The sequence below is a fragment of the Camelus dromedarius genome, chromosome 15, assembly GCF_036321535.1.
Source record: "Camelus dromedarius isolate mCamDro1 chromosome 15, mCamDro1.pat, whole genome shotgun sequence".
In the NCBI taxonomy this organism is placed as follows: Eukaryota; Metazoa; Chordata; class Mammalia; order Artiodactyla; family Camelidae; genus Camelus; species Camelus dromedarius.
Window position 1 is genome coordinate 10,773,447 of NC_087450.1, and position 12,673 is coordinate 10,786,119.

The following is a 12,673-nucleotide window of genomic DNA, read 5'->3' on the forward strand; positions in this document are numbered from 1 at the left end:
GACTAAATTTTTAATTATCAAGAATTCAGTGAAGTTGAGAGGCTGGCATCACTGGAGTGGTGGCATAGCTGTTTCCTCTGGATATACATCACATATTGAGAAGAAAGAATATCAAGAACTAAATGTTCTATTTAAACCTGCAGTGGTTGCTCAGAAAATAAATGAAGATGCAGATCAAAAGTTAGTGGTTTACATGATCTTCATGCAAGAGCATTGTACTAAACTAAAGGAGAGAAGTTTGTGTTGATCAGCAACTTTGGCTAAGAAAGTTGAAGCAAATTTTCAAATATACAACTTCTAAGATTACTGGATTAAGATAGTGGAGTAAAAGGACCATGAGCTCACTTTCTCTCACAAACACAACAAAATCACAATTGCTGAACAACCATCAACTTAAAAAAAAAAAGACAGAACCTACTTAAAAAGATCATCAACACCTAAAGACATAAAGACTGAACCACAGTGAGATGGTAGGAGGGGTACAACTGCGATATAATCAAATCCCATGCCCCCAGAGGGGGAGACTCACAAACTGGAGAATAATTATATTGCAGAGGTTCTCTCACAGGAGTGACAGTTCTGAACCCCACATCAGGCTTCCCAGCCCAGGGGTCCATAAGCAAGAAGAGGAGCACCCAGAGAATTTGGCTTTGATGGCCAGCAGGGCTTAACTGCGGGAGTGCCACAGGATTGAGGGGAAACTTCACTCTTAAAGGGTGAGACTTCACTCTTAAAGGGTACACACAAAATCTCATGCTCACTGGGACTCAGGGCAAAAACAGCAACTTCATATGAACCTGGGCCAGAACCTACTTATTGATCTTGGAGAGTGTCTCCTGGGCAGGCTGTGTCTAACCCTGGGGACATAAAAGCTGGTAGCAGACATAACGGGGAGTATTCATCAGCATGAACTCTTCTCTAGGCTGACATCTTGCTTGGGTCATTAGCACCAAGACCTGGTCCCACCCAATAACCTGCAGGTTCTAGTGCTGGGAGCCCTCAGGCAAAATAAATAACAAAGCCCCACCCATCAGCAGACAGACTGCCTAAAGACTTTTTGAGCCCCCAGCCACCTCTAGACACATGCCTAGAGCAGCAGCTCCACCAGCTCCACCTCCCAGTGATCAGGCACTGGACCCTCCCTCTAGGATGTCTGAACAAGCCTCTAGACCAGCCTCACCCACCAGGATGCAGACACCAGAAGCAAGAGAACTACAGTCCCACAGCCTGTGGAACAGTCTAAAAACATAGGTCAGACTCTACCCCTGAACCAGCTGGTCCCTGGCCCTTGGGTGACAAGAAGGGAGTGCACTGCTGGGAAGTACAGGACACGTCCTACAGAGGGCCACTTCTCCAAGGTCAAGAAATGTAATTAGCCTACCATATACATAAAAATTCAACTAGAAATTTAGACAAAATGAAGTGGCAGAGGAATATGTTCCAAAGAACAAGATAAAATCCAAGAAGAAGAAATAAGTGATGTGGAGATAGGCAATCTTCTTGAGAAAGAGTTTAGAGCTATGATCGTAAAGATGGTAAGAGAACTTGGGAGGAGAATGGATGCACAGAGAGAGAAGTTAAAAGTTTTTAACAAAGAGTTAGAAAATACAAAGAACAGAGTTGAAGAATACAATAACTGAAATGAATAAAAAACTAAAAGGAACCAATCAATAGTAGACTAAATGAGGCAGAAGAATGCATCTAAGAGCTAGAAGACAGATTACTGGAAATCAAAACCACAGAACAGAAAGGAAACAAAGAAACAAAAAGAATGAAAAGAAATGAGAATAGTTTGAGAGACCTTGGGGACAGTATCAAGTGTACTAATACTTACACTATAGGGGTCCCAGAAAGAGAAGAGAGGGTGAGAGGGCCTGAGAAAATATTTAGAGGTAACAGCCGAAAAATTAACTTGGGAAAGGAAACAGTCACCCAAGTCCAAGAAGTTCAGAGAGTTCCATCCAGGACTAGCCCTAAGAGGAACACACTTAGATATATTATAATTAAATTGACACAAATTAAAGATAAAGAGAGATTAAAGCAACAAGGGAAAAGCAACAGATAACATACAAGGGAACTCCCATAAGACTATCAGCTGATTTTTCAGCACAAATTCTACATGGCAAAAGGGAGTGGCATGACATATTTAAAGTGATAAAAAGGGAAAACCTACAACCAAAAATACTCTATCCAGCAAGGCTCTTGTTCAAATTTGATGGAGAAATCAAAAGCTTTACATATATATATGTAGACTGCTATACCAAAACCTCATGGTAACTACAAACCAAAAACCTATAGTAGACACACACACAAGAAAGAAAAAGGAATCCAAACATAACACTAAAGATAGTCATCAAATCACAAGAGAAGAGAACAAAAGAAGAAAAGGAAAACAAAGACTTACAAAAACAAATCCAAACAATAAACAAAATGGCAATAAGAACATACATATCAGTAATTACATTAAATGTAAATGGACTAAATGCCCCAACCAAAAGATACAGACTGTCTGAATGCATACAAAAGCAAGGCTTATACATTTGCATGGAAATCCAAAGAAAGCTGTAGCAATATTTATATCAGATAAAATAGACTTTAAAATAAAGACTGTCACAAGAGATAAAGAATAACACTACATAATGATCAAGAGATCAATCCAAGAAGATAATATAACAACTGTAAACATACATGCACCCAACATAGGACAATCTCAATATATAAGGCAAACGTTAACAGACATAAAGGGAGAATTTGACAGTAACACAGTAATGGACTTTAATACCTCACTTACATCAATGGACAGATCATCCAGACGGAAAATCAATAAGGAAACATAAGCCTTAACGCATTAGACCAGATGGACTTATTTAAAATTTATATAGCATTCCACTTGAAAGTAGAATACATATTCTTCTCAAGTGCACATGGAACATTCTCCAGGACAGATCACATGCTGACCCACAAAGCAAGCCTTGGTAAATTTAAGAAAACTGAAATCGTATCAAGCATCTTTTCTGACCCAATGCTATGAGACTGGAAATCAACTACAGGAAAAGACTGCAAAAACCACAAACACGTGGAGGTTAAACAATATGCTACTACACAACCAATGGATCACTGAAGAAATCAAAGAGAAAATAAAATACCAAGAGACAAATTAAAAAAAAAAACAACCCACGATGATCCAAAACTTCTGGGACACAGCAAAAGCAGCTCTAAGAGGGAAGTTTATAGTGATATAAGCTTACTTCAAGTAACAAGAAAAATCTCAAATAACCAAACATTACACCTAAAGCAACCAGAAAAAAAAATCAAACAAAACCCAAAGTTAGCAGGAGGAAAGAAATCATAAAGATCAGAACAGAAATAAATAAAAGAGACTACAAAGTCAATAGAAAAGACCAATGAAACTAAAAGCTGGTTCTTTGAAAAGACAAACGAAATTGATAAACCTGCAGCCAGACTCATCAAGAAAAAAAGGGAGAGGGCCCAAATAAATAAAATCAGAAATAAAGATGGAGAAGTTACAACCGACACAACAGAAATACAAAGGATCATAAGAGGCTACTATAATAAAAACAAGCCAATAAAATGGGCAACCTAGAATAAATAGACAGATTCTTAAAAAGACAATCTCCCAAGACTGAATCAGGAAGAAATTAAAAATATGAAGAGACCAACTACCAGTACTAAAATTAAATCAGTAATTTAAAAACTCCCAACAAAGTCTAGGACCAGAGGCTTCACAGGTGAATTCTATCAAACATTTAGGAAAGAGTTTAATGTCCATCCTTCTGAAACTATTCCAAAATATTGCAGAGGAAGAAACACTTCCAAACTCATTCTATGAGGCTACCATCATCCTGACACCAAAGACAGACAAAGATATCACAAAAAAAGAAAACTGCAGGCCACTTATGAACAGAGATGCAAAAATCCTCAACAAAATACTAGCAAACCAACTTCAACAATACATTAAAAGGATAATACGTCATGATCAAGTGGAATTCATCCCAGAGATGCAAGAATTTTCCAATATCCACAAATCAATCAATGTGATATACCACACTAACAAAATGAAGAATAAAAACCAAATGATCATCTCAATACATGCAAAAAAAAAGCTTCTGACAAAATTCAACATCCATTTATGATAAAAACTCTCCAGAAAGTGGGCATAAAGGAAATATACCTCAATACAATAAAGGCCATATATGACCAAACCCAGTTAATATCATACTCAATGGTGAAAAGTTGAAAGCATTTCTTCTAAGATCAAGAACAAGACAAAGATGCCCATTCTCATCTCTCTTATTCAAAACAGTTTTGGAAGTCCTAGTCTCAGCAATCAGAGAAGAAAAGGAAATAAAAGGGATTCAAACTAGAAAAGAAGTCAAACTGCCATTGTTTGCAGATGACACAATACTATACAAAGAAAATTCTAAAGACGCTACCAGAGAACTATTAGAGCTCATCAATAAATTCGGCAAAGTTGTAAGATACAAAATTAATATACAGAAATCTGTTGCATTTCTTTACACTAACAATGAAATATCATAAAAGGAAAGTGAAAGGAAATCACATCAAAAAGGATAAAACAAGTCAGGAGGGTACAGCTCAGTGGCAGAGCACATGCTTAGCATGCATGAGGTCCTAGGTTCAATCCCCACTACCTCTATCAAAAAAATAAATAAATAAACCTAAAAAAAAAAAGGATAAAACACCTAGTAATAAACCTCTTGGGAGGCAAAGGACCTATATTCCAAAAACAGTAAGACACCGATGAAAGAAACTGAAGATGACACAAACAAATGGAAAGATACACCATGTTCTCGGGTTGGAAGAATCAATACTGTTAAAACGGACATACTACCCAAGGCAACCTACAGATTCAGTGCAATCCCTATTAAATTACCAATGGCATTTTTCACAGAACTGGAACAAAAACTTTTTACATAAACACGAAAGACCCTGAATAGCCGAAACAATCGTGAGAAAGAAAATGGAGCTGGAGGGATCACACTCCCTGACTTCAAAGCTACAATAATCAAAACACTATGGTACTGGCACAAAAACACATAGATTACTGGAACAAGATAGAAAGCCGAGAAATAAACCCATGCACTTACGGTCAATTAACCCATGACAAAGGAAGCAAGAATATATGATGGAGAAAAGACAGTCTCTCCAATAAGTGGTGCTCGGAAAACTGGAAAGCTACCTGTAGAAGAATGAAATTAGAACATTCTCTAACATCATATACAAAAATAAACCCAAAATGGATTAAAGGCCTAAATGTAAGACTGGATACCATAAAACTCCTAGAGCAAAACAAAGGCAGAACACTCTCATATAAATCGCAGCAATATATATTTCTTTGATCCATCTCCTAGAGCATTGGAAATATAAGCAAAAATAAGTAAATTGGACCTAATTAAACTTAGAGACTTTTGCACACCATCATTAAAAAGTCCATAAATGATAAATGCTGGGGAGGGTGTGGAGAAAAAGGAATCCTCCTACACTGTTGGTAGGAATGTAAATGGTGCAGCCACTATGGAAGACAGTACGGAGATTCCTCAAAAAACTAAAAATAGACTTACCGTATGATCCAGCAATCCCACTCTTAGGCATAGATCTGGAGGAAAATGTAATTCGAAAGACACATGTACCCCAATGTTCACAGCAGCACTATTTACAAAAGCCAACACATGGAAACAACCCAAATTTCCATCTACAAATGACTGGAAAAAGAAGATGTGATGTGTGTATATGTATATAAAATGGAATACTACTTGGTCATAAAAAAGAATAAAGTAATGCCATTTGCAGCAACGTGGATGGACCTGGAGATTGTCATTCAAAGTGAAGTTAAGTCAGAAAGAGAAAGAAAAATACCATATATCACTTAAATGTAAAATCTATACAAAAGGACACAAATGAACTTATCTACAAAACAGACTCAAAAAACCAGCCAACCAACCAACCAACCTTTTGCACAGCAAAGGAAACCATAAACTAAACGAAAAGAGAACCTACAGAATGGAAGAAAATATTTGCCAATGAGAGAGACAAGGGGTCAAAAAAAACCAAACCCAATCCAAAAATGTGCAGAAGATCTAAATATGTATTTCTCCAAAGAAGGCATACAGATACACCAGTCAGAACAGCCATCATTAAAAAGTCTACAAACAGGAAGTGCTGGAGAGGGTGTGGAGAAAAAGAACTATCCTACACTACTGGTGAGAATGTAATTTGGTGCAGCCATTATGGAAAAATAGTATGGAAATTCCTTAAAAAACTAAAAATAGAGTTGCTATATGATCCAGCAATCCTACTCCTGGGCATATATCCAGAGAAACTCTAACTAGAAAAGATACATCTCTTACCATTAGTGCCATTTGAAACAGTAATCTGTTGTACTGAAGATGATGAAGCAAACCTGACAGGAACATTGCCCAGCTTCTGGGTACTGGTCTCTGGAATTTGATGTCCACGGTCTTTAGCATTAACAAAAATCTCAGACGAAAATATGGCTTTTCCTGGACTTTCTGTTGTTATCTGAGTAACTGCATCAGAAGACATTTTTCCAGAGAAGGAAGAAACTGGGGCCTTAATCTCCCGTGATGATCTGAAAGAAAAAGAGAAAAGGACACAGAAGGTCATATCCTTGCCTAATCAAATACTCTAATTTCATTCCAGAAGTGGCTTCAGGGAATATTTTGTGGAGATACATCAAAGCAAATGGTTATTTCTGCAGCACCCTTCACTTTCTTAGATACTTATTACAATGTGATCATGAATGAGTACTTTTATTTATTTTAAAATCTACTTTTATTTTCAATTTAGAATGCTATTATGTAAGTTAGCTGAAGAAAGGGTATTTTTTAGTTAAAGTGAAAATACAATCATTCCTTTTTTTAAATTACTGGAAGTCCATTATAAATTAGGGGACTGTGTAAATGCATAGAGTGTACAAAATAAACAAGAAACTAAGCCTTCCCTCAAAAAGTTTATATGTCAGTGGGAGAACTGGAGGTTTTTAAGGTTGTAATTACATATAAAAATTATAAAGACTCCATATTAAAACAGAATGGAGCAAATAAATGATTGTATACAAAGTAATAGGAGAGAGGAGACAAATCTTCCGAACAGAAGAATTCCAAATAATATACGTAGGTATCTTACCCCCCGCCACCACCCACCTCCCCACAAGGAGGTGAAGCTTAATCTCTCCCTCCCCTCTTGAGTATGGGCTGGATTTAATGACTGGATTCCAAAGAAGAGAGTATAAAGGAAGAGAAATAGTAACTTTTAGTGGAGCAACGTAGCAAACACCATGTTATCCAAGAGATGATGGCTCACATCATGTGGACGTTACACACTCGGCTGTTATGATGTGATGAGAACAGCACTGTGCTTCTGCGGTATTCTTTACCCAAATACATAACTCCAGTCTAATCATGAGAAAAACATCAGCCAAACTCAGAAAAATTCTACAAAATATCAAACCAGTATTCTTCAAGACTGTCAAAATCATGAAAAACAAGGAAGGAATGAGGAACTGTCACAGACCAGAATTGACTAAGGAGACTGACAACTAACTAAATGAACATGATATAGTGAATTGGATCCTGGAACAGAAAAAGGTCATTAGTGGGAAAACATGAAGTCCAAAATAAAATCTGAGGTTTAGTTTACAGTAATGTATAAACATTGGCTTCTTAAATTTGAAAAATGTATTATGAGAGTATAAGATGATAACAGTAGGAAAAAGTGGGGGGGGGTAAAGGGAACTCTACAATCTTTCTATCTTTTCTGTTAATCTACAATTATTCGAAAATAAAAAAGTGTATTTTTAAAAACAGTAATATTGTGCTGAATTATATTGGAGTAATGCTATAATATATCACAAAATCAGAAGGGTTTTTAAATCTCTACCCTCTGCCTACTATCCACTAACTGAAAGGACAATTGTAAGAAAAGAAAATAATAGGCCAATCTCCCTCATGAATATAGAAGCAAAAGTCCTAGAAATGTTAGACAATCAAATGCGTGTGTGTGTGAATTCCTACCAAGATGGCTTACTCCAAAAGTGCAAGATGAGTTAACATTCAAAAAGCAATCAATTTGATTTACCACATCAGTAAATAAAAGAGGAAATGTATATGACCATTGTCAATATAGTCAGATAAGGCATTTGATATAATTTAACAAAAAACTCACAGCATAGGGAAACTACAAAAAACTTCAGAGCCACCATCCTATTTATTATGAAATGTTTGAGATTGTTCACTGTAAGATCAGGAACAAAGTAACTCTTATCAACTCTTATCTTTTCTATTCAACATGTTAGTAAAGGTCTTAAATGGCATTAACAGTAGGACACAAAAAAGAAATGAAGATATAAAGATAAGAAAGGAAGAAGTAATACTGTCATTTTTCATATTTGATATGATTAGGGATATAGAAAGTCCAAAACAGGTAACTTACTAGAATATAGAAGGTTTTTAGAAAAGTTGCCAGATAAGAGATCAATTTTTTAAAAATTTCACATTTTTTGGAACCTGAAAAATTATAAAATTAAAAACTAAAAATGTCATATACACTACCATCAAAACATCAAATATCTAATAATAAGTATAATAAAAGGTGTTAAGAACCTTAAATAGAAAACTTAATGTAGAGAGAAATTAATGATGATCTAAATAAGATTTCCAATTCCAGGTAGGATGTACAGACATACTTGCTTTCCTGTGCTTCACTTTACTGTACCTCGCAGACACTGCATTTTTCATAAGTTGAAGGTTTGTGGAAGCCCTGTGTTGAGCAAGTCTATGATGCCATTTTTGCAACAGTGTTTGCTCACTTCATGTCTGTGTCATATTTTGGTAATTCTCACAATATTTCAAACATTTTCATTATTATTATACTTGTTATGCTGATCTGTGATCTTTGATGTTACTATTACAAAAAGATTATAACTCGCTGAAGGCTCAGATGATGGTTAGCATTTTTTAGCAGCGAAGTCTACTCTTTAATTAAGGTATGTACATTTTTTTAGACATAATCCTATTGCACACGTAACAGACCACTATGTTGACTACTGTATAAACAAAACTTACTGGCCCTGGGAAACCAAAACATTCATATGACTCTATTATGATAGTCACTTTATTGTGGTCTGGAATAAAACCCATAATGTCTCCATAATAATATGCCTGTAGTAGGTGGCAACAGGCCATCACTCTTGCAACAAGTAAACAAAATTGGATAAATTATAAAAACTATAGTTTAAAAATCATAGAACTATGGAAGCAATCAAGAAACAGTATCAACTAGTATGCTAGAAAGGGACATTTAGAGACTCTGGGCTGGGGTTTGGTGTAGGGAGACATACTTCACTGGAAAAGAGAAATCACTAGAGCTTTTCATAAACTAATTTGATGACATGATGGAGTAAAATCTAGCAGAATGTCAAGTCGATTTTCCCCTGCAGGACATCTCCTTAGTGTTAGGATGATACGGGATGATGGGGGACTGAGCCAGGAATGTAGAGTGAAATTTCCTGCATAGTCATGGCACTACTAACAAACCAAGCCCCACCAGATAGAGGGGTCTGTGACAAACATTAGGTCTCCTCCTCAAGACATTTGCCAGATTTTGAACCTGCATAAGGCAGGAAGCTAACTAACTGATGCCTGAGGGAGACAACTTTCAAAAGTGAGGAATTAGAGATCTACCAGGCTTGCAACAAAAACCCAGAAATGCCACCCCCAAGAAGGGAGTTGAGTCAGAAAAAGTGTAACTGCAGCAAATACATACTGGTCTCCCTTTACATCTGCTAAAGCTGTGAGGGCTGAGAGGGCTAAGAGCCTAAAGAGCTGAGCTCAAACATCTGAAATACTGAACCGAGAACGCACCATAATTTAACTACTAAGGAAATAAAGATCTGTCAAGCTAAAGCAAAAATCCAGGGAGGCCACAAATCAGGAAAAAATCATAGGTAGAATGAGACAAATAAAGCTCCAACCCAGCTCTGACTTAGTAAAATTCTTGAGATGACTGGAGTGACCTGCCATTCCACCTGATTAACAGAGAATAGGGTAGATCTTCTCTGGTGCAAAGTAATAGCATCTTCAGTCTCCATGATTTTTTTATTCACAATGTCCACCACACAATCAAGAATTATAAAATTTGTGAAGCAGGAAAAAATGACTAAAAATTAAGAGAAAAAACACAAGACAAACTGATGTACAAGGGATTCAGATAGTGGAGTTAGCACAGAAGGTCTTCAAAAGTGATTATCAATATATTGAGAGTACAAGATAGGGATTAATAGATAAAAATAAGGAGAATCTCAATAGAAAATTAGAATTTTAAAAAATCAAATACAGACCAATAAAAAATAAGAAAACTGGTCCCCAGTTGTGGGGAAATGGGGAAATATTTGTTTGTCAAAGAGTACAAACTTCCAATTAGAACATGAGTAAGTTCTGAGGATCTATGCACAGCATTGTGATGATATTAACAATAATGTATTATATGGTTGAAAGTCATTGAGAGTAGATCTTAAATTTTCTCACCACAAAAAAGTAATGATAATTATATGACCTGATGGTGGTGTTAGCTAATGCTATGATGGTAATTAATTTCCAACATATGTGTATCAAATCAACACACTGTAAACCTTAAACTATGTTATATGTCAATTTTACCTCAATAAAGCTAGAAAAAAAATCCTATTCTCAAAAAAAAAAAAAAAGAAAGAAAGAAACAAGAATTCTTTGGAAAAATGATTTCACAGCTAGGGGAGGGTACAGTAGCCAATATGAAAATGTTCTTAATAGCTAAAACTGAAACAACTTGAGTACTTTTGTATCCAAAGAATGAAATAAATGTCCTTGAGTCCATACTGATGCACATGAAAAACTAATGAAATAAATAAATGGAGGAGGAACAACAGTTCTTGCTTACAGAAGAATGCCAATTAATAAATGTAGAAGGAATGAAGGAAATAATGAAGGAACTCCATTGGAATATCAGCGTAACGACTGCTATGGGCAAGATCCACTTGAAGGATGCTAAAATTAGTGATCAAAGTTTGAGCAGAAATAAGGTATTTGCATAGTCTATCAGTATCCCTCAAATATTTAGTACTTACAAAGGAAAAACACTAACTTCATGGTGGAGAATATTGGTAGAAAGTACTTTGGCCAAGTGATCAAGGTTAACATCACCAGTAATGCTTAACAATTTGATGCGTTCCCTGACAAGATGCACTGAAAATGCATAATCTCCATCTAATCTTTTTTTATATAAATAACATCTTTTTTTAAAGGCACTGTTCTTATGTATTTTTATTTTATTTTATTTTATTTGGGAAGGAGGTAATTAGGTTTATTTAATTACTTTTTCAGTGGATATACTGGGGATTGAACCCAGGACCTGGTGCATGCTAAGCTCACATTCTACCACTTGATCTATACTCTCCCCCTTTCAATCTAATCTTGAGACAACATCAGACAAAGCCAAACTGAAAAGACTTTCTCCAAAATAACTAATCAATTCTCTTCGAAGTGTCACGGTCATGAAAAATGAGGAAAGACTGAGAAATTGCCACAGATTAGAGAAGGTTGAGGAGACAAGGAGACAGGATAATTAAATGCAAAGTGGGATCCTGGGATGGACCTGAAACAGAAAAGTGGCAAAATCAGGTGAAATCTAAATCAGTTTATATATTTTACTAAAATTTTATATGAAGAATTTCTCAGTTTTGGTTAAATGTTTTACTGTTATGATGTCATAGGGTAATCCTAATATAAGGAGGAGCTTTAGCAAAGGGTATTCTGGCAAACTCTAAAATACCCCTGCAAGGATCTCTGCCTCCTGGTACTCATGCCCTTGCTTAACCCCTAACCCTTGACTTAAGGGTGATTTCATTTCTCTCTAATGGAATGTGGCAGAAGTGGTAAGATTCACTTCCAAGCTTAGGTTACAAAGACGATGGCTTTTGTCGTGGGCACCCACTCTTGCTCTCTCACTTGCTCACTCTGAGAGAAGCTCAGCTGTCATATGTGAGCTGCCTTATGGAAGGAAGAAACTGATGTCTCTGGCCAACAACTATGTGAGTGAGTTTTGGAGGACATCCTCTCAGTCAAGCCTGGAGATGGGAACACAGCTAGACCCAATACCTTGTTTGTAACCTTGTGAGAGACCCTGAGTTAGAAGAACCCAGCTAAACCATGCCTGGATTTATGACCTACAGAAACTTTGGGGTAATATTTATTGTTTTAAGCTGCTACATTTCAGGGTAATACATTACACTGCAATAGATAACTTACACAGGAGCTCTTTCTACTATTTTTGCAACTCCTCTGTAAGTCTAAAAGTATCTCAAAATAAAAAAAGTTTAAAACATATACTTACATTTGTTTTATGCATACACACACACATGAGTGTGTATATGTATATATAGTTTCAATTATTTGTGGACTCTGGTGTCAGACAAACCTAGGTTCAAATGCCACCTCTAACACTTAATGGCCATGTAATCCTGGGCAAAACATTTAATATCTCTAAGTATTAGGTTCTTAAAATCTATAAAACTGAAGTAATAATCTCTAGCTTTGGTGATTATACTAAGTATAAAGTGATACACACATCAACTGTA

General features: G+C 36.1%; 1 protein-coding gene across 1 annotated transcript in view; it reads right to left on the reverse strand.

Moving 5' to 3' along the window:
• ALMS1 (ALMS1 centrosome and basal body associated protein) overlaps nt 1–12,673 on the reverse strand; it is a 140,294-nt gene that overhangs the window by 53,718 nt on the left and 73,903 nt on the right. The window contains exon 12 of the mRNA XM_031467275.2: nt 6,390–6,631. Within this exon, the coding sequence (XP_031323135.2) occupies nt 6,390–6,631 (242 nt within the window). The remainder of the gene's footprint in view (nt 1–6,389; nt 6,632–12,673) is intronic.